Below are 18,806 nucleotides of genomic sequence, written 5' to 3' on the forward strand. Positions count from 1 at the left end.
ATAATAATTATTTTAGTGTCTTTCTAATACATTTCTTTTTTTTTACAGCTAAAAAATATTTTATTTTATTTTATTTTTTTTAATTTTTTATTGGTTGTTCACAACATTACAAAGCTCTTGACATATCATATTTCATACATTAGATTGAAGTGGGTTACATTTCTCATCTTCTTTTATTTTCCAGCTGCTGCCAGATTTGCATTTTCAAAATGATTATGACAAACGTAACCACGAGGAATGGATTCCTCCTCTTGGGGTTTTCTGATGATTGCAAGCTGCAGATCTTGTATGCTTTGCTCTTCTTGGTGTTGTACCTAGTGGCTTTGACCGGAAACTTCATCATTATCACCATCACAACACTGGACAAGCACCTCCAATCTCCAATGTATTACTTCTTGAAGCAACTTTCCCTTCTGGACCTCTCCTTCATTTCCGTCACAGTCCCCCAGGCCATTGACAATTCACTGATGGATGATAACTATGTTTCATATGGCCAGTGCATACTGCAGGTTTTCTTCTTCACATCTTTGGCCTGGACTGAGATAGCTATTCTTACAGTTATGTCTTATGACCGTTATACAGCCATTTGCTTCCCACTGCACTACGAGATCATCATGGATCCCAGAAATTGTCAGTGGGCTATGATAGCTGTGTGGGTGAGTGGAGGCATCTCAGGAATCTTATACACAGCAGCTACATTTTCTATCACATTCTGTAGGGTGAAAATAATACATCAATTTTTCTGTGATGTCCCCCAATTACTGAAGCTCTCCTGTTCCAATGATTACCTAGGAGTGATTGGAGTAGATGCTTTCATATCTGTGGTGGCATTAGCCTGCTTTGTCTCCATTGCTCTCTCCTATGTTCACATATTCTCCACAGTTCTAAGGATACCCTCTGCTGAAGGCCGGTCTAAGGTATTCTCTACCTGCCTGCCCCACCTCTTTGTTGTCTCATTTTTTCTCTCTACAGGCATCTGTGCATATCTAAAACCAACTTCAGATTCTCCATCTGCATTTGACGTTATGTTATCTATCTTTTACACAGTGATACCCCCAACACTCAACCCTATTATCTATAGTCTGAGGAATGAGGCCATGAAGGGTGCACTAAGAAACTTACTTTTGGACAGAAAATTCACTGGGAAAAATACACTTTTGTCCTGTTGTTAGTAGTTGTTCAATATTATATGTAAGGAACTTTTTGGTAATTGGATCCCTCAATTTGTGAAGTTAATGAAGAAATAGCATTACTTTCTGTAGATAAACTATATAATATAATCACCATCATTGAAGAAACTTTTTTCCTAATTTACTGAACATTTTATTCATCAAAATCATTTTTGTTAAGAAAAATTGTAAACACATATAATCTTGTAATATAGGCCCACTACTTCTTTTTTCATCCCAGTACCTATACACACAAACTCATACTTACACAGACACACTAACAATCATAGCATGTTTTAAACACTTTTGTATAAATGATATTACAACAATAAGAATAAAAGTGATAATATTTACCCACAGTTTCCCCCACCAAATAAGTCAACTATTTTCATTTTAATCTATTTAAGTTTAAATATTCACCTTAATTTTTATCTTCATATATACCAATTTTGCATATTGGCTTAAATTTATAGGCCATTACTATGTTTAACCACATAGTTTTACTATGCTAATTTTCTTGAATGCATCATAATCAATTAAACTCATCTGAAAATACAAGTAATCATTTATCTTTTTCACATATACTAGTTATTTTCAATTTTTCACTCTTATAAGTAATGCTGAAATTTGAAGTTTTCATAATTTCAAAGTATGTGTTGTGGAATCAAATCAAATACAAATTGCTCAGTATTCTTGAGACCATATTTCTTTCCAAAAATATTAGATATTTTATGTTACCATTAGCAATATATAACCAAGTCACTTCTACTCTATGTCTTACATGATTTTGTTAATTCATGCAAAAAATATTCAGAGAGAACAAATAGCTGATTGAAGTCATATCAGGTGCCTGCATCACAAAAATACAGATACAGTATTTAAATTGTGGGGACTTTTTAAAATAATAACAATGTTTTACCTTTTGTAATTATTTTCAAATGTGTTATATCTCAAGAAATTAGACATATTTATAATACTTATTTTCCATATTATTCATTTTGGCTTTACACATTTCCTATTTTATGAAAAGTTTTATAATTATTACAATTCTGTTTTATGATGGCAAAATCATTTTCTCAGGTCCTTTTTCTTTCAAATTCTCAGGCCATTTTTAAAATGCAAAACTTATAAGAAGTAAGCTGAATATGAGCTTTTAATGTTGTGGTAACAAAGCTTAACCAGTCCAGGTAATCAAGACAAAATCATAAATGACGCATAATTAGATATTTTACCTCCTCTGTTCTCAGGCCATTCAAACAGACAACAATAACATGTGAATTATATTTGTTTCTTTTTGAGTTTTACCCCAGTGAAATATTTTAACATAATTTTCTGAAATTTTCTTTCTCTGACCTATTATTTTAAAAGGCCACTGATTTATAAAATAAGTATATAAGTTTCAATTTCCATTCTATTTTTCAATTCTCTCTCTCTCTCTCTCTCTCTATATATATATATATATATATATATATATATATATATATAGTAAATTAAATAATATTGTATTGATTTTACTACATGATTTGAGTAGAATAGCCACTCTTTACATTTTTGTTGTCCTCTATTACTTTCATAGATACATTTTTAATGTTTTCATTCATTTCAGTAATTATTGTCTGTCTTGAGACCAATAGTCATTCAAAATATACAAATTGGAAAATATTGTGCTCTGTGAAACTTGTTTGTTGTTTCCAATAAATACCAAAAGTTTTGTTGTTTTCTCTAAATAAAATTTCTGCTAATTCTCTTTATGAAAATAAAACATTCCCTAATTTGTGTGATTTCCAAAACCTGACTGACCCAATTTCTATTCAAGATAAGCATACAATGCAAATACCAAGGGTCTTTGAACTATGAGGATTTCTGCATTGCTACTGCTACCTCCCAAGTGAGAATACAGAAGCCTACTTCCTCAGGCTCCCTTACACCTAGAATGCGCACATTGAACCTGGTTGTAGCACTAGATGCTCCAACTTGAAAGTTCACCTTACACAAGAGCTGTCTGAGCAAGCTTGGATTTTGTGGCATTCTTTTCTACCCAAGTCAGTGGCCAAGTTATTCAGCTTTGGTGAGCAATCACAATACGGCCTGGAATCCAGTCTCAGCATCAGCAGGAGAAAATCCAGAACTCAGCACATGGATCTGGGATAATAAGCTTAATCATCTACGCTTCCAAGAGGCTCTGGATATACTCAAATTTCTGTAATAAGCTCATTCTTAAAATTAAAAACAGGGAAAGGAAATAAGGACTTATAATTAGAGAATTTCATAATTTGATGGAGATAGAAAGAAGAGGCCAAAAATGTAGGATTGAATTGTATAATCTTATAATTTGAGGACTTGGGGTTGCCATTTATGGCCAACCAGAAGGGGAGAACAACTGGAGTCCCAAATAAAATGTCTTAAATTCACTTTCTAAATGTTACATTTCAATTAGCTCAGTTTTACTTTTCTTATATTATAGTTAAGGAAAGGAAGAAGAATTTTTTCCCCACATTTTCTAATCTATTTTCAGATTCTTAGGTAAGAAGATACATTTTACTACCAGGTTTACTTGTGTTCTGCCACATCCCATGACCATGTTCAGGCAACATCACATGAACACTTTTGTTGTATTATTATGTTAAAAGACCATTCCCCTAATTGGTTAATATGAAAAATAACATAATTGGGTTTTTTGAGAACTCCACATTCCTTCATCCATTTGTTAATTTATTCATTTAACAAATATTTGTTTTGTTAGGCAGCTGTAGTTATAGCATTAAATAAAATATTTTATTCTCATAAAAAAGAAAGGTTACCTCTATTGGACACAATCAGTTCAACTTATGAAACAGAGTAAATTTGACTGCATTTCATATATGGATGTCTCTTGTTTCCTTCTTTTGCCTAATTTCTCTGGTTAGGATTTCCAGAACTATATTGAATAGAGGTTGGTGAATGATTCTTTTTATACTAGAGATTGAACTCAAGGGTGCTTTACCACTCAGATGCATCAGGAGCTCTCCCTCTTTTTCATTTATTTATCTTTTATTTTGAGTCCTCTCTAAGTCACTGAGCCTGGCCTGGAACTTTTGATTCTTCAGCCTCAGTCTCCCAAGTCTATGGAATAAACAGCATTCACCACCACGTGGGGCTTGAATGATCTTTAATGTGTTGTTAAATTTAGCTTCCTATTATTTTGTTGAAGATTTTTGTGTCTATGTTCATCTGGGAAATGGGCCTACACAGTTGTTTTTGTCTTCTTCTTTCCCCCTCGTCCCCCTCCCTCTGCTCCCCTTCCCCTTTCCTCTGCCCTCCTTCTCCTCCTCCTCCTCCTCCTTCTCCATCCCCTCTTCCTTCTCCTGCATCTGGCTCTATGTCAGGGTAATTCTGTCCTTCTAATATGAGTTTGAAGGTGTTCCTTTCAGTTTTTTAGATAAGTTAGAGAAGAATTTATATTTTAAAATGTTTTACAGAACTCAGCAGTGAAGCCATCAGGTCCTGGGCTTTTCTTTGGTGGGAGACTTTTTATCACTGATTCTATCCCCTAACTGCTTATTGCTCTGTTTACCTTGCCTGTTTCTTCATAATTCAATGTTATAAGTTGAATGGGTCAAGGAATTTATTCATTTTTTCTAGGTTATTCAATTTAGGGACATATAATTGTTTATAATAAAACTATGGACCAAGTATTCCAGTCAAGAATTAGAGCCTATTAGAGACTGTTGAAAAAATAGTATCTGATATGAAGGATGGAAGTGACTCAGCTTTCTGTTCCCTATGCCAAATAGTGTTTATCTTCAATGTGAAATTTAACTGTAAAAACTGCTTGAGTGTTAAGAGGTTATAGAAACATATGATTAATAAAATGGACTTGAGTCTAAAATATTTTTTTCCTCAAAAACTAAAAAGATAAAGAAGAAGAATTAGAGCCTACCCCTTCCATGAATCCGCTGAATGTCTATTTCTAATCCCAGTCCTCCTAATCACTTCTTAAAACATCATCACTAATCTGAACTTTTAGTTTTTCTATCCCTTGCTCTTCTTGAATGTATTAAGCTACTGATGTATATCCCTTAAATATATAATTATTATTTGATTTTGAAATTTATATACACAAAAACATGCTGTGAGCTTTCTATTCTATTATGTATCTTTAGCTCAATATCATTTATACATTTTATGTAGTTTCCAAGCATTAGCTATCATTTATTTATTTTCATTATTGAATAGTATTCCACTAAACAAATACAAGAAATAGCTCTATCCAATAGGTGGTTGAGTGACATTTTTGTTCTTTCAGATTCGTAGCAATTGTGCTAAATTCTATTGTGAAAGCTCCTGAATACACATGTAAGAAAGAAATCACAAAGTTATAAATATTCAATGGCCAGATTACAATAATGAGAAACATTGGCATTTCAGGGATTTGTCTTGACTACAGAGTTTCCTGGCTCAAGGTCAACTTCGTCTTGGAGCTACCTTCATCCACTGACTGCTCATAGAATTAAACAGCCTGCCATCTCAGCCCAAATTTGGAAAGTTCTAGCTTCAAAAATCCATTTAGCAGTCATCAGTAATGCACCACAAGGTAAACTTTTTCTCTGCCTAGTCCTACTCTTTCCTTCTCTTGCCTATACAAATTTTACCCAGAAGGTACATCTTAATAAGTATTCTGCATCCTAATCTTCATCTCAAAATCTGCCTCCTGGGGATTCTTTATCAGACAGTTGAACTCAGCAGTGGTCCCAACACCTTGAGTGCTCTATCTCAGCTTCAGGAGGGAATGCGTATTCTTGAGTACTCTATTCCCTGTGTTTTGTGGTTATTATCTTATTTTGGTCATTCCTATATTCCTTAGAGTTCTTCATTAACTGCTATCCAATCTGTCAGTATTCCAGTTTATCATGATTTTTTTTATAATTCTTTATGTTAGAATTTCCCTGTTAAAATAAAATTACTGTGTGAGCTCTCCTCACCTCCTCATCTGACAGATGGTTATAGGAACAAATAATAACAAAACAGAAAATGAAATTGTGTCTCCATTACTAATGAAAATACATTTTGTTTAATAAAATTGGAAGTTACAAAGTTTTATTGAAAGCTAATTTGAAAGCCAGTGTGCTACCTAAGTAACACACAAGTAAGCTCTCTCTTTTGGAATAGGAATCTGGACTGGTTCTGTTTGCTGTGAGACCACTGGGTCCATGAATCTATTCCAAGAGTATTTTTATAAAGGAATTTGGAAATGCTGTGGACAAAAAGTCCTCAGCCTCCAGTCTGCATTGGGGATTACCTCAGCTCCAGAAAGCTGTCTCACTTATGGCCACACCCATGTCATGTTTGCCTTCACCCAGTGCCAACCAATGCCACAATAAAGGTCTAACCCCAGGCAGTGTAACTGAAGACAATGCCAAATTACCCATATAGCCCCAGAATTCCCTGAGACTGATACTGAGCAGACTGTGGCTCATTTCCTCCCAGTCCTGCTTTCTGATCCTCACTTCTACTGTACATGAGTCATGCCCTAGTAAACATCCTTCAATCTAAATTTCAGGTTATAGTCTTCTTCTCAGGGAATGCAATTTGCACTACATTTATTCTGTGAATTCTCAATTGTTTCTTTGAATACTGTCTACTGTTTTTCCTTCCTTCTACATTTTTCTATTATTATATACTATCATTGTTTCTTCTCACAACATATCACTTAGTGTTGGTCTTCACATTTTCCACTTCTTCATTTGTTTTCAAATATTTTCTGAGAGTGGACATATACTCCACATGAGTAGATTTTTCTCTTGATTGCCTTCATCTATTGTTATTAGTTATAAATGTTTACCTTATTTCACATTATCTCACCCACTGGATACACGTATCAAACTTATTTTAAGTCATTTTCATTTTCTAGTGCATTGATTCTGCCTCATCTTTTATAATAAAGTCAACTTATTTTTCTTTTAATTAATGGCTTCATTTCTCAAATATATCATTGCGTTCAGTAAATTCATAATACTCTGGAAGGATTAGTTATTTTGACTACTCAGATTTAAAATAGAAACCAAAAGTACCCCTTTTTTCTATCTCTTGCTGATTTTAGGGAGTGATGGGGATTACACAATGCAGAGAAGAGAATGGCTGCTGCTAAAACTTGAACCTAATCACATTCCATTTAATTCTTCTTACCAGGAAATGCTGATCCTGGGAACCCTGGATTCAAGAAACATTGGCTATAAGGAAAATGGAGTTTATCAGGCTCCCTCACCCAGATGTCTAGGTAGCAATGTCTTATGGAAGTCAAAAGCAACAGTCCCTGTGTAGTCTGCTGATTCCAACATCAATACACAAGTGTAGCATTCCCTGAAGTCATTCCAGTAATCTTTCCAGAGCTTGACCTACCTTGTTCTGTCTTGAAGTTGGGGAACAGCGAATAAGCAGGAAAATTTATTTTTTTAAATACTTTTAAAGCATAACTAAAAGCTTAGACCCAATCAAGAGGGAGCTCAGATATACTACTTGGACTATTTTCCATAAAATGTCACTCACTACAGTTCCCATCACCCATATACATCCCTAATAGAAACCAACCACTTTCTATCTTCCCAGGATTTGTTATTTGATTTAAGTTTCTAAGATCCACTGAGTTAAACACATGAGCATAGAAAATTCTTCCCAACTCTTTCCCATGGAAAAGGCCAAAACTAATTGCTACTTTTTCTGTACTCAAGATTTCCTAATTTTTGAGTTCATTTACAGGGAAAAATAATATATTTAGAAAAGATAAATTAACAATGTACCCCCATTATTTTATGTGTATTTTACTATTAATATTAAAATGAAAAATAAAAATCAGTCCAAATAGATGAATGTATTCAGTATTAAATAAGTCATGAGAATCAATTAGAAAGAATAAAAGTTAAACTAAACATTGGCTATCCCTATGTTTCAAGTTGTTTATCCTCCCTTCTCCCAAAATAATAAACTATAAAAAATAACAATAATAATAAGATCCACTCTAGCTTTTTGTTCAAATTTCCTAATTCTTTACTAGCTCTTTAAATTAGTTTTTCTGGTTTCCTGTTTTCTTACACATAAAATATTTGCCAAGTTATTTTAAGAATTAAAAAGATGCACAAACAGTTTGAAGATTATTATTATACAGAATACTGAAATTCATTGTGACATATTTCTACATGCACATGACAAAATCTGATCAAATTCATTTCCCAGTACTTCCTGTTCCCTTCCCCTTCACCCTATACCTAATTTCTCTCCCATAATTTACTGGACGCCCTTCTAGCATTATTTTTTAATCAGTATATTATAATTTTAAATAAAAGTTGGAGTTTTGAGGTATGACCAACAGAGATACAACAGAGTATAGTTTGGTCAATTTCATTTCCCAATACCTTATCCTGTTGCCCCTCCTCCTTTCTTCTCAATTCCCTTCCTCTACCCTATTGGTCTCCCTTCTATTTCAGTGAGGTCTCTTTTTCATTCTAATCTCTCTCATGCACACAGACACACATATGAGAGAAAACATTTGTCCTATCACTCTCACTTAGCATTATATTCTCCGTTCTACCCATTTAAAAGCAAATAACATTATTTTATTCTTCTTTATAACCGAGTAAAACTCCTTTGTGTTTATATGCTACATTTTCTTTATTCATTCTTCTGTGGACACATGGATAGGTAGGCTGGTTCCACAACTTGGCTACTGTGAATTGTGCTGCTATAATCATTGGTATCTATGTATCAATAAAGCATGCTAATTTTAGCTGTTTTGGACAAACACCAAGAAGTAGAATAGCTGAGAATTATGGTGGTTCCATTCCAGACTTTTGAAGAATCTCCATACTCATTTTCCAAGTGATTATATTAATTTTTAGTCTGACCAACAACGTATAAGTGTGCCTTGGCCCCCACATCCTTGAGAGCAGTTACTGTTATTTTTATTCCTGATGATTGTCATTCTAACTGGAGTGAGAAAAAATCTTAATGTAGATTTTATTTACTTTTTCCTAATTGCTAAGGTTGTTGATAATGTTTCCTAATCTCCCTAAACATAAAATACCTAAGAATAAATGTAACCAATAAAGTGAAAAATCTCTACAATCAAAACTATAGAACAGTCAACAAAGAAAGTAGACTTTACAAAGGTGGAAGGCCCCACATGTTCTTGAGTAGGCAGAATTAATATTGTTAAAATGGCTAATATTTCCAAAAGCAATCAATATATTCAATGTGATCCCCATCAACATGCAAATGGCATTCTCACAGAAATAGAAAAAACAGTCCTAAAATTTATATGGAACAATAAAAATCCTATAATAAGCAAAGAAATTCTGAGAAATACAAGTAATACTGGAGGCATCAAAATATCTTATCTCAAATTATACTACAGAAATATAGTAGGATGGTTAGACATGAAGACCAATGGAATAGAATTGAAGATGCAGACAGAAACAAATCCACATAGCTGGAGTCATCTGATCCTTGATAAAGCTGACAAATACATATGTTGAAGAAAAGACAGCCTTTCTAACCATGAAACTGGGAAAACTGGAGATCCATATATAGAAAAATGAAACTAGATTCCTATCTCTCATCTTGCACAAAAATCAGCTCAAAATAGGTCAAAGACAGAGGACTTAGATGAGAAACCATGTAACTACTAGAAGAAATCACAGGGTCAACAATCCAACTATTTATTCATGAACGTGAGTGCCTGGCAAGACACACAAAAAAGCTATTTTTAAATTAAGAATGTAAAATTTCACCTTGTTTTACTTTGCATAGTAATCTTTTGGAAAGTGGTGTTTAAATTATTTATACACCAAATTATGTTCACCATGCACTACTCTAACATTATATATTAAAACGCAACTTTTGTCATAAATTATTTTGTAAAGTAGAAAAAGGAAACATGTTTGTATTGACTGTTTTCCATGGATAAAAAATAAAATAAAATAATTTTCTCCCTCATATATTTGATATAATTGTGAGACTAATTGTCACATGAAAAATACTATGATTAAAAAGAATACAAAAATAACAGGATCAAATCAAACACAGGTCACTGGGATGTGTGTTTCCATGTTAATATACTTATTCTAAATGTGAGTTAATCTGATTTTTCTGGAGAACGTTACCTTTAGCTATGACTAAACAGAAATATTATGGATATATAACCTGATATTTTGACAGTCTTCCCTTGAATTTAATTTGATCACATTTTCTTTGACAGTTTTATTGAAGTATAATTAAAATATAAAGAACTGCACATATTTCATGTGCACAATTTGATCCAACTGTACATATATAAATACCTATTGTATCATCACCATAATTAGGTTAGTATATGTATCCATTACTTTCAGAAGTTTCCTGTGTCCCTTTAGGTGTGTGTTTGCTTGTTTTTTTGTTTTGTTGTTTTGTATTTATGTGTGTTTGTGTGTGTGTGTGTGAACACTTAACATGAGATCGAACCTCTTAATTTTTGTAGTATTTGTATTAGTGCATGTTAATAATGCAGAATAATGAGCTACTTGTTGCATATTTGTACATGCATATAACATATTTTGATCATTTACTTCCCTTCATTAGTATCTCTTACCACCCCCTTTATTCTTCCCTAATCCACTTTCTCTTCTCTCATAGAGTCCCTACACTTTCAGATCATCTTTTTCTTCCATATATGAAAGAGAACATGAAATACCTGTCTTTTGTAGTCGGGTTTATTTCATTTAACATAATGCTAGCCAATTCCATCCATTTTCCTGTAGATGTTTTAATTTCAAACTTCTTTATGGCTCAGTAAGACTCCATATATATATAATATTATGTTCATACATATAATGTTTTCTTTATCCATTCATTTGTTGACAGACATCTAGGCTAGTTCTATAACTTAGCTATTGTGAATTGTGATGCCTGCCGCAGTCTGGCTGGGCACAATTCAGGAGCCACTTGTGAAGCAGGAACGAAATTTCTTTTTAGCACCCATGCCACTGCACCACACGAGCTCTCCAAAATTGCCCTAGAGCTCAACCGCCAACTCTGGCACTTCTGTGAGCACTCAACCAGAACTCTAACTGCCAACTCCACCCACGCGAACTTTCTAGGTATTCCACAAGAGCTCCACTGGAACTCCGGAAACTCCATGAACTCCACCCTGGCAAAATGCCAGGCGCCATCCTGACTTGGCTGAGATTCTCAACACTGGCAGATGCCTGGGAGCAACAGTAATATCATGTACCTTTGTGAAACTGAGAAAGTAAACCCTAATTTATTCTGTGTGGGTTAACCCTAAAGGACAAAGAGGTGCAAGTCCCATGAATTCAGCAAGTCTCAAATCCAGTGGTACTGCCTAGTTTAAATCCCCATTGTCAGCATTCCACCTAAGTTTGAGTGGTTTTGGAGATAAATCTCAGGCTGATGCTTCTCGCCAGGAGCCCCTTTGGGCTCACCTGGGGACAGGGCTCGCCACCTTCCAGGCAGGCTGGTGAGCCGCCCGCATAGGATTGCCTCCGTCCCTGCCCTGCCCCTTACCTTAGTAAGCTGGGCAATTTTCTTGCTCATTTTCAGGTGCATGTCCTGGCTGTCGGCCGAGGACCAGGCCCGCTCTAGCTTCAGCCCGCGCCTGAAGGAGGCATTGTGGGCAGCGTGGATCCTCAGGCCCTGCTCACAGGTGGCACCCTGGATGGGGCAAGACTGCTGCCACCGGGGCTCCTGAGGGAGGTGGAGATGGGGCGGGATACCATAAGGGAAGGCGGGGACATGGAGGAGGATGTTGGAGTCATGCAGCGCCCTTTACCAGGGTGCGTGGCTCTCAACATCTCCCCATCTCTGTTTAATTAAATAACAAGCATGTGGCTTAGGGACCCTGCTTGTCTTAGTGCCGCAGTCCGGCTGCAGCAGAATAGCCGGGGGATGAGGAATAACTCTTGTATACGTTGATATAGCAGGAGTAGGAGCCGTTTATTGTAGGACAACAGAGCTATTTATACATTTTGCACAGCTTATCTTAATTAGCATAAACTAGATACATCAGTCAACCAATAAGGAATCTCCACACTTAATGGCTCGCTTTTGTTACTTCTCAAACCACTCCCTCTGGCATTTTGCCAGACACCATCCAAACTTGTTTACAAACTCTAATTCCCCTGGCAAAATACCAGGTGTTATTTTGACTTGTTTACAGACCTTAACAATTCCCCCTTTTGTTTAATTTAAATAACGACCATAGTGGTTTTTGCACAAACACCATAAATAACCTGCTACAAACAGAAAGGGAGGATACAAAATGCCACAATACCAAGCCACTTGATGGCTCCATGCAAGAAGCCCTTGGAAAAATTATACCAGCAATGACACCGTTAGCAAAGATACCAAGTTACAATTTGTTGCAGATTACAGTTTGTTGTTTCAGTCCAAGTAAAACAGTATCTCAACAGATTAACTCACAGTCCAGGTAAATCACTGTCCAGGTAAGTTCTGCAGGCAGCTAGCTTAAATCACAGTCCAGGTAAGTTCTGCAGGCAGCTAGCTTGATCCAAAGTCTCGACCAGTTTTCAGGTTTTCAGCAACACTGGAAATTCTTCCACTTTCGTTTTCACTGGCACTGGGAGGAAGGCAGAAACTCTGCATCGCTGGCTAAAGAAAATCCTGTAGCATTCCACTAAGAAAACAACCTTCTGAACAATTTAGTACATTATCTCAAGGGTTTTTTTTACATTTGAAATAAGCCTTAATAGTGCTCATTACTCATTAGCTTCCAGGTGTGGGAGAACCATTGTAGCGTAGTTATTGGCATTGAAAATGACCAAACATCAGGGACGCTGGTAGTGTCTTCTGCCAGGTGTAGCATCCTGGGCAGCCCCAGATGGCCCTGGGGAGAGTTCGGGGAGTGTCCCGGACTCAAATTGCTACTGGATACAGGGAGCAAGAGCCCATGAGACTGTGCCTCCAGGTCAGGTCTAGATTTGGGCTCCCGGCAGTGGAAGAGCCGGCTGCCACCGCCGCTTGGAAAGTACTTGCTGCACCATGACCAGCTCCCGAAGGTGGCAGCTGCCGCAACAATTCACGCACCCTCCAGTAACAAAAAGTATTCAGTAATAGCCTTTTGCTGCAACTTTTTTTTGATAATCCTTTTTTTTTCTGAACTTTCTTTTTCTTTTTCTTTCTGACTGCGGTTCCTTGGCTTTTATCAACACATACCCTAACTATTCTTGGTTTCACTGGGGTGTCTCTTTCCCTTATCAATTTACTTCTCACCCCTTCCATATTTTTATCACAAAGACAATAGAATACACTCAGAAAAAATAAGACACAAACATACTGTATCAATCTTCTCCATTTTCTCGAAATGGCCATTTTTCCTCTCGCCCTATCTGTCTAGGGATGAGCAGATTGCTCCCGTCCTATCTATGGATGGGCAGCTTTTTTTCGTCACTTACCCCCTAGTGTCCCGGGGCTCCCCATACGGGCCACCATCTGCCAGGGGTGACGAACAATTCTTGTACGTTGATACAGCAGGAGTAGGAGCCATTTATTGTAGGACAACAGAGCTATTTATACATTTTGCACAGCTTATCTTAATTAGCATAAACTAGATACATCAGTCAACCAATAAGGAATCTCCACACTTAATGGCTCGCTTTTGTTACTTCTCAAACCACTCCCTCTGGCATTTTGCCAGACACCATCCAGACTTGTTTACGAACTCTTACATTCCCCTGGCAAAATACCAGGTGTTATTTTGACTTGTTTACAGACCTTAACATCTTAGGTTGTCCAATACTATATATGGTACTTACCCATCATCATATGAGCTGACCTCAAGGTGTCAGCCTCCTGTCTTAGGTTGGTACCATTGAAATTGGATTTTACCCATCATTGACTACTGGTCTAGCATACAGCCACACCTGTGGATAGGCCTTTGTTCCAGTGGGGGGGTGAGGTTCTTTGCCTCACCTCTGTTGGCCCCCAAATTTAGCTGAATGACCATCACAAGCAGAAGGGAGGAGGATACAGGATACCAAGCCAATTGACGGCTCCTTTTGGAAAAATTGTACCACCAATGACACCATCAGCAAAAATACCCCAGAACTACCACAAGTAGCTGAACCAAAAGATAGTTCACAATGTATACAAGTGATGCATAGTCCAGGCAAGTTCTGCAAGCAGTTCCAAGCAGAGGAACCCATTAATATGTCCATTTCCTCCCAAAGCAAATCGACTTTTTGATCGAGCATCATTTGTTGAGTTACATTATTCATTGATGCATCAGTTTATACAGTTTGTAGTGATAGCTATTGCAGAAGCTGTAGTTTGGTTTTATCTTTGAATTCACTAGCACTGGGATGAAGATAGAAATTCTGGCAATGATGGCTAAAGAAAAAATTATGTAACATTCCAGCAGGCACTAAAAGAAAACAATTTTCTGAATAATTTACATTATCCTGAACAGAATTATTAAATATAATGAAAAGGAAATGTGAAAGTAAACAAACAGATCTGCTAACCTTTTTTGTTCACATATTAAAACAATCCTCAACAGCTATTTACTCAATTTAAATTAAACCATTTAAATCATGTGAATAAGAAAAAAAATATTTGGATCCATTTTTTCATGAACTCTCATCATATATGATATATGGACATACACACATACAGACATATAACAGAAAACATAAGTGTGCACACATAATATAATACATACAACACATAGCATAATATTAAAGGCCTTGTAACTTTTTACAGGTGAAATCTCCATTGCAATGTTTAAAAACTCCATAGTCAAAAAATAGAACTGATCAGCAAAACATTAACCTAGGTCTGTATGAGCTCAAAAAAACAAAATACAACTTCATGATGTGGGAAAGGGCAATAATAAAATAGATCTTGAAAAAAGCATCCTGGTTTCATTAGCCTCCAGGTGTGGGAGAACCACTGTCACAGATGTAGGGATAGCCAAACTGGAGTTCTGGATATCAGCTGTTATGGATTTGTGCCAAATCATCTTCTTTTTGGTCTGTAGAAATCACTTTATTTAATCTCTCTGTAATCCAAATTGGCTGCTGTTCTCCCTGTGGAAACACACAAACAGACCCCCCAACTCCAGACAATCACTGGGTTAGGACCTTTCCATTGTCCTGTTAGAATATCCTTCCAAAGTACCTTAGGCTTATGTACATCTTTTTGGACACATATGCCTTTCCGCAGCATTAAGCCCCGATGAGTCCAAATTTAAAAAAGTTTAGAGTAAAAAGGGTAATTTTAAGTTTATCTTTGGGGGATATATATATACCCCTTCCCAATTCCCTCTTTTTGCTTTAATAAGTACATTTTAATAGTTTGATGAGCTCTTTCAACTATGCCTTGTCCCTGTGGATTGTATGGGATTCCTGTTATATGAGGAATGCCAAATGATGAGCAAAATTGTTTAAAATAGGTAGAAATATAACCAGGGCCATTATTTGTTTTTAACTGTTTTGGAACGCCCACAGTGGCAAAATTTTGTAAGCAATGAGCTATAATATCTTTAGTTTTTTCTCCAGCATGAAGGGAGCCCATCAAAAATCTGGAAGAAGTATCAACTGTAACATGCAAATATTTTAATTTTCCAAATTCTTGCAAGTGTGTGACGTCCATCTGCCAAATATGGTTAGATATCAGTCCTCTAGGATTGACTCCAAGATTAACTTGTGGTAAAATGGTCACACAATTTTGACAGTGTTTTATTATTTGTCTAGCTTGTTCTTTAGTTATTTTAAGATGCTTTTGTAAAGTATTAGCATTGACATGGAACCTTTTATGAAAATTTATAGCTTCTTCTATTGTAGAGTAAATATGTATGTCATGTGTAGTTTTATCTGCTAAATCATTGCCCAAACTAAGGGCTCCAGACAATCCTGTATGTGCCCTGATATGTCCTATAAAGGATGGATTTTTTCTGTCCCAGATTAGACTTTGTATAGTAGAAAAAAAAAAAGAGAAAACAGGAGAGGAAGGGGAAATCCTAGCAGCATCTTCAAGGGATACTATAGCATTAACTATATACTGACTATCATAAAATAAATACAGAGTCTTTAAACATCACAAAAGCTTGCAATACTACATTAAGCTCTAACTTTTGAGATGATTGTTTGGGTACTAAAAATGTAAAAGTTTGATCAGGGGTAACTACTGCTGCTGTACCATTATTTGACCCATCAGTGAATATATTTGGAGCATTCATGGTAGGTGTTTTTCTTGTCATTTTTGCAAAAACTACAGGATGCTACGACCAAAAAGACAACAAAGGATTTGATGGTAAGTGATTATCAAATGAAACATTAGATTTACACATGATTATTGGCCAAGTATTTAACTCATTAGCTAACTCATCATTTTTATCCATAGTATATGGAGTAATAATTTTATTGGGAGAAATTCCAAACACTCCCTTTGCTGATTTATTCCTTTAAGTATTAATTGTCCTACAGCCTCATGATACCTAATAAGAATAGTGGTAGCAGAATAAGATAAATGTATCCGTAATAATGGACCTTCTTGCCAAAATACTCCTGGAGGAATATTTTTTGTTGGTAATACAATAAATAATAAAGGCAAACTTATATCAATTCTATCCAAATGCATATTTTCCATATATGTTTCAATGATTTTTTAATGCCTTTCTTGCTTCAGGCATTAACATGCAGGGTGAATTTGGATCTGATGGACCTTTTAGGATATAAAATAAAAATGTCCCAACTCTCCTGTTGGTATGCCCAGATAAGGCCTTATCCAATTTATGCCTTCTAGTAACTTTTGAGAGTCGTTAAGTGATTTGAGTCGCTCTACTCATATTTGAATTTTTGGTGGATAGATCATGGTTGAGGATAATAGAACTCCTAAATAATTAATTGGAAAATTTAATTGTACTTTATCAATTGCTATCTCTAGATTATAATTTTTTAATAATTTTGTAAGTGTGGCATAACATTCTAGCATTGTGTTTTTAGCTTTGTGTGCTAATAATACATCATCCACATAGTGAAATATTTGTAGTTCAGGATTTTGATTTCTAAGTAGCTGGATTACTTTGTTAACATAAATTTGACATATACGTGGGCTGTTAGCCATCCCTTTAGGGAGTACTTGGAAAATTTATCATGTAGGCTGGGTATTATCAATAACTGTGCTATTCTACCCTCCTGGTGAAATTACTGATAAACCCTTTGGAGAACTGGATATAATTTTTATTTCACCTTCATAATCAGGATCAATTACCCAGGACTTTTAGAATAGAAGAAATGCGTCTCAACAAAAATACTACTGTTCCTTGGGGAAGAGGCCTTTTTACCCCTGTTGGAATGATTTGAACTCCAATCTCTGGAGTTAGTACTGCTCTGGCAGAGGTGAAGATGTCCAATCCTGCATTCCCTCTGGTTTGCCTAGTGAGGGATCTAATGGATAATGTGTCCTGGGCACTACCCTGATGGTGTTGGTGGGTTCCTCCAGTGCCCCGTATGTTTGTGTTCGTGGGCCCCAGAGCATTTGGTCCCCCTATCCATTTTTTGGCAATGGAGCAGGATGCCTTTCTCCATGATATCATGGGTAAACATCTGGTCCTTGTCCGTTTTTTGATAATGGAGTACCCTCTATGGTGGTTTGAAAACGGCATTCATTAGCCCAATGTCTCTCTCTATGGCATCGTGGGCAAATACCCAGTATTCTACCCCTTTGATTCCTAGTTTTGTTAAACCCTCCTCCTATGAGGCAATTTCTTTTAAAATGTCCTATTTGTTCATAATTGTAGCATGTTTTTGGCCTGGCATCTAAAGCCTGTTGTACCGCAGCTGCCAAGATTTGCCCTTGTTCATTAATGTCTCTACATAATTTAATATATGTGTTTAAATCTCCATGTTTCCATGGTCTAATGGCCTCCTTGCACCATCTGTTTGCTTGTTCATAGGCTATTTGTTTAATTAATGGCATTGCTTGTTCTGTATCCCCCAAAACTCTGGTAGCTGTTTGAATAAGCCACTCTACAAATTCAGCATAAGATTCATTAGCTCCTTGTATTACCTTAGATAATTCACCTTGTAAATTTCCATGTCCTTGTAAAGTCTTCCATTCCCTAACCGCTTCTGCAGCAATTTGTGAGTGTATAGCAGGATCATATGCAATTTGTTGCTGCTGACCCTCATAAGGTCCCTTTCCTAACAACATATCTAGATTTCTCTGAGCATAACCGGCTGCTGCATTTTGCCTAGCCATCTGCATGCAAGATTTCTCATTGGCAACCTTCCATGATAGGTATTTTCCTCCATTTTGCACAGCTTTACATATACTAGTCCAATCTGCTGTTGTTCAAATTTGTAATGGATTCGACCATGCTTACAGTGAAGGGTGCTTGAGGACCAATAGGTTGTTCCACCCTCTTTTAGCTGCTTCACTGTTTTGAAAACTAAAGCATGGTGAATTTGCTGCCCTCCTGCTGTCTCAAATGCAGGGCATGCTAATCTTTGAGGTCCTGTCTCAGGATCCCATCTATCAACTATGGGGGTTGGGGGCCTCCCAGCATATGTTGTCTCCACAGGTGGAGCTGTTGGTTGGACACTTATGCCCTCTGGTGATAGAAAGGTGTTAGTAGTTGCCTCCTGTTGT

General features: G+C 36.2%; 1 protein-coding gene across 1 annotated transcript; it reads left to right on the forward strand.

Moving 5' to 3' along the window:
- Window positions 1-209: 209 nt before the first annotated feature.
- Window positions 210-1,172, forward strand: LOC101961123 (olfactory receptor 14J1). The gene has a single exon (XM_005341226.2). It carries the CDS (start codon window positions 210-212, stop codon window positions 1,170-1,172), a length of 963 nt encoding a protein of 320 aa, XP_005341283.1.
- The last annotated feature ends 17,634 nt before the right edge of the window (window positions 1,173-18,806 follow it).

This window comes from Ictidomys tridecemlineatus, chromosome 8, assembly GCF_052094955.1.
Source record: "Ictidomys tridecemlineatus isolate mIctTri1 chromosome 8, mIctTri1.hap1, whole genome shotgun sequence".
In the NCBI taxonomy this organism is placed as follows: Eukaryota; Metazoa; Chordata; class Mammalia; order Rodentia; family Sciuridae; genus Ictidomys; species Ictidomys tridecemlineatus.